This window comes from Sciurus carolinensis, chromosome 11 (genome assembly GCF_902686445.1).
Source record: "Sciurus carolinensis chromosome 11, mSciCar1.2, whole genome shotgun sequence".
Classification (NCBI taxonomy): Eukaryota; Metazoa; Chordata; class Mammalia; order Rodentia; family Sciuridae; genus Sciurus; species Sciurus carolinensis.
Window position 1 is genome coordinate 30,475,741 of NC_062223.1, and position 3,650 is coordinate 30,479,390.

Genomic DNA, 3,650 nt, shown 5'->3' on the forward strand with positions numbered 1-3,650 from the left:
GCCTTATGCAAAATAAAAACTATTTTGATCAAATTACATTTTTATGTAAATATAAGTATGCCAAAATGAATCTTGTAATTCTGTAAAAATAATATGTATGAATCATAAGTAAAAAAAATAAAAAATTCATTTGGAAACAAACCTTAATACATAGCAAAGGAGGAAAGATACCTGATAACTAGTGAGACTCAGGGGATTTATGTTATCTCTCTGGACACTGTTTCTTTATCTGAAGTGAAAAAAATGAATATTATATAGAAGTAAGATAATTGGAAGAGATGAAATTTAATTTTAAGCATGTTTGCCAATCAAGACTAGCTACCAATTTTTCTATTATCAACTACTAAAATTATTCATTTGTTTTGAGTTAGAAATAATTGATGATAGTCCTTTTCTTGTGTCCTTCAGGTAATTTGTCTCTTGGGAAGATGGGCATATGGACTCATCCCATGGAAAAAATAAACAATGTATCTGAGTTTATCTTCTGGGGCCTTTCTCAGAACCCAGAAGTGGAGGAAGTCTGTTTTGTGGTGTTCTCCTTCTTCTACACAGTTTTTCTTCTGAGAAACCTTCTCATCATGCTGACAGTTTGCATGGGCAACCTCTTCAACTCTCCCATGTATTTCTTTCTCAACTTCTTGTCTTTTGTAGACATTTGTTATTCTTCGGTCACAGCACCCAAGATGATTGCTGACCTGTTAGCAAAGAACAAAACTATATCTTATGCAGGGTGCATGCTGCTACTCTTTGGGGTGCATTTCTTTGGTTGCCCTGAGATCTTCATCCTTACTGTAATGGCCTATGATCATTATGTGGCCATCTGTAAACCCCTGCACTTCATGACTATCATGGACCGGGAGAGATGCAATAAAATGTTGCTGGGGACCTGGGTAGGTGGGTTCATACACTCCGTTATCCAAGTGGCTCTGGTAGTCCAATTACCCTTCTGTGAACCCAATGAGATTGATCACTACTTCTGTGATGTCCACCCTGTGCTGAAGCTTGCCTGCACAGACACCTATGTTGTTGGTGTTGTTGTGACAGCCAACAATGGTACCATTACTCTGGGAAGCTTTGTGATCTTGCTCATCTCCCACAGTGTCATTCTGGTGTCTCTGAGAAAGCAGTCGGCAGAAGGAAGACGCGAAGCTCTGTCCACCTGTGGCTCCCACATTGCGGTGATCATCTTATTTTTCGGTCCCTATACTTTCATGTACATGAGGCCTGGCACTACCTTCTCAGAGGATAAGATGGTGGCTGTATTTTACGCCATTATCCCTCCAATGTTGAATCCTCTAATTTACACACTGAGAAATTCAGAAGTAAATATTGCTATGAAGAAACCGTGGGACAACATGCTTTTTGGACCAGTGGCAAATAGTTGGGAGTAATAATTTAAGCAAAATGATCTTTTGAATGACCTTAAATTTTCTCCACTGTGGTTAACTCCTCTGTACAGTAAAGACAATCAGAACAAATTCACAGAATTTGAGGGAAGAACTGGTGCATATTAAGCTCTTATATGTATATATTGCATGGATTGTAGAATACAGAATAAAGCAACATATCAAAGCTAATGTTCTCCTATACAAAGTATTCGAAAGACAGAGAAAACATAACCTAATACACCTGGACTGAGAGGGGAGGTGTTTGCAGAATGTCAAAGAACTAATATCTAAGCTGAAAAGACAAATGATTCGTTTTCATCACTTGATATTGGGAAGAATCTTTTTCATACTCTGGTGCTCATTGTATCCAAACAATAAGAAGATTGGACTGATTAACCTACAATAAATAGTCCCCTTTTCAGTTGCAACATTTCAGTAATATTCTCATCATGGACAATTATTTCTTTTTTGATTGAATTGATATTTGTTCCAGTGACACAGGTCTTCTGCCCTTACCATGAGCCACAGCCTGAAATTTATTTTTCTTTAGTAACTGTACACAGCACCAATGACCTCTATCACGGTTTCATTGTCTTTTCCTGAAATCTATTATCCATGCTACTAACTATTCTTGAGTTTCAGGCATTGACTGGGTGTGGAGTATGAACATTACAGAAAGAACAATAGTACTTAAAAATGACATATGGTATTGATGTAGCTATAGAACTAAAGGTAAAAAAGATAAAAAAAAATTCCACAAGATGTCTAAATTTAAAAACATATTTAGGCATTGTACTTGAACGATATAATTGCATGTTGATTTTCCCACTTTAGACTTCATTTACTGGGTCTCTATATGCCACCATTTCTTTTTCCTTTTCTTTTTTTTTTTTTTTAATTTGGAAGGACTAGGTCAATGCTTTGCAAGCTCATCATGATATACCTTGAGAGCATTTGTTTTTCATGCACAAATGGACTGTTCAAAAGAGTTTCTTATCAATTAGGCTCAGGTTAACGGTCTACAAGAATCTACATTTTAAACAAGTTTCCCTGTTAATTTCTGTGCCGTCAGTGAAATGTCTGGAAACAGATTTGGGAAGCTGAAACTTGATGATTCTTTTTGTTCCCTAGAATGTAAAAGTTCTATGAGGTTGATAAATACCAACAGGTGTTTTGAATATGTTTCCCCACGTTAGACTGTTGAGTAAACAGAGCTAAAATGGAGTTGAGCTTACAAAACTATATAATAAATAAATATCATGCATTTGATATAATACTCTTGATTTTATGCCTTTACATGAAATAATTGATTATTTTTATTGTTAATAATATTATTACTATTAATATTATAATTATTATTTTTAATAATAATTATTATTAATAATAATTATTATGACAATGATTGTCTGATGTCCCAGGGAAGGTAGTAGAGTCCATATTTTTGATTCACAGACCCAGTATTAAAACATATAAAAGAGTATTCAATTTTTCACCAGCCACTTTATAAAGTTACACTTGTTCATGAAATTTTCTGAGTCAGTCCCTATTGGAAATATCAGGTGGATTTCTGTTGATTCCTCAACAGGAGGTGAATAAGAATCATAAAAACTGGAGTTGGGACTGTGACTCAGTGGTAGAGTGCTTGCCAAGTACTTGTGAGGCACTGGGTTCCATCCTCAGCACCACATAAAAATAGGCAAATACAATAAAGGCAAGTTGTTCATCTACAAAAACATAAAAAAACAGAATCATGAAAACTCAGACTTTTCCCAGATCTTAATCCAAGATCAGACTATCCATGAATGGAGAGGATATTAATTTGAATAGTTCGAATGTCATAATAAAAATTTCAAGCCAGAGGAGTGGGATAACAGGGTCAAAAGGTAGATTCATTCCAAATTTTCTGAGGATTCTCCACACTACTTTCCTGAGTGGCTGCACCAATTTGCAACTCCACCAGCAATATAAAAGTGTGCCTATTTCCCCACATTCATACCAACATCTATTATTGTTTGTGTTCTTGATAATAGGCATTCTAATTGGAGTAAGATAAAATCTTAAGGTTGTTTTAATTTGCATTTCTCTAATTACTAGAGAGTTTGAACACTTTTTCATATATTTATTAGTTGCCTGTGTGTCTTCTTCTGTAAATTGTCTGTCCAGTTCCTAGGCCCATTTATAGATTGAATTCTTTGTATTTTTGGTGTAAAGTTTTGTAAGTTCTTTATAAATTTTGGAGATAAGTGTTCTTTCTGAAGTGCT

General features: G+C 35.1%; 1 protein-coding gene across 1 annotated transcript; it reads left to right on the plus strand.

Annotated features, from left to right (window-relative positions):
• Positions 1-428: 428 nt before the first annotated feature.
• On the plus strand, positions 429-1,391 carry LOC124959419 (olfactory receptor 4S2-like). Its single transcript, XM_047517891.1, has one exon. It carries the CDS (start codon positions 429-431, stop codon positions 1,389-1,391), a length of 963 nt encoding a protein of 320 aa, XP_047373847.1.
• Positions 1,392-3,650: the final 2,259 nt, after the last annotated feature.

What these genes read in the sequence shown, in the direction of transcription:
- LOC124959419 (XM_047517891.1), top strand. Translation starts at nt 429, where the DNA reads ATGGGCATATGGACTCATCCCATGGAAAAAATAAACAATGTATCTGAG.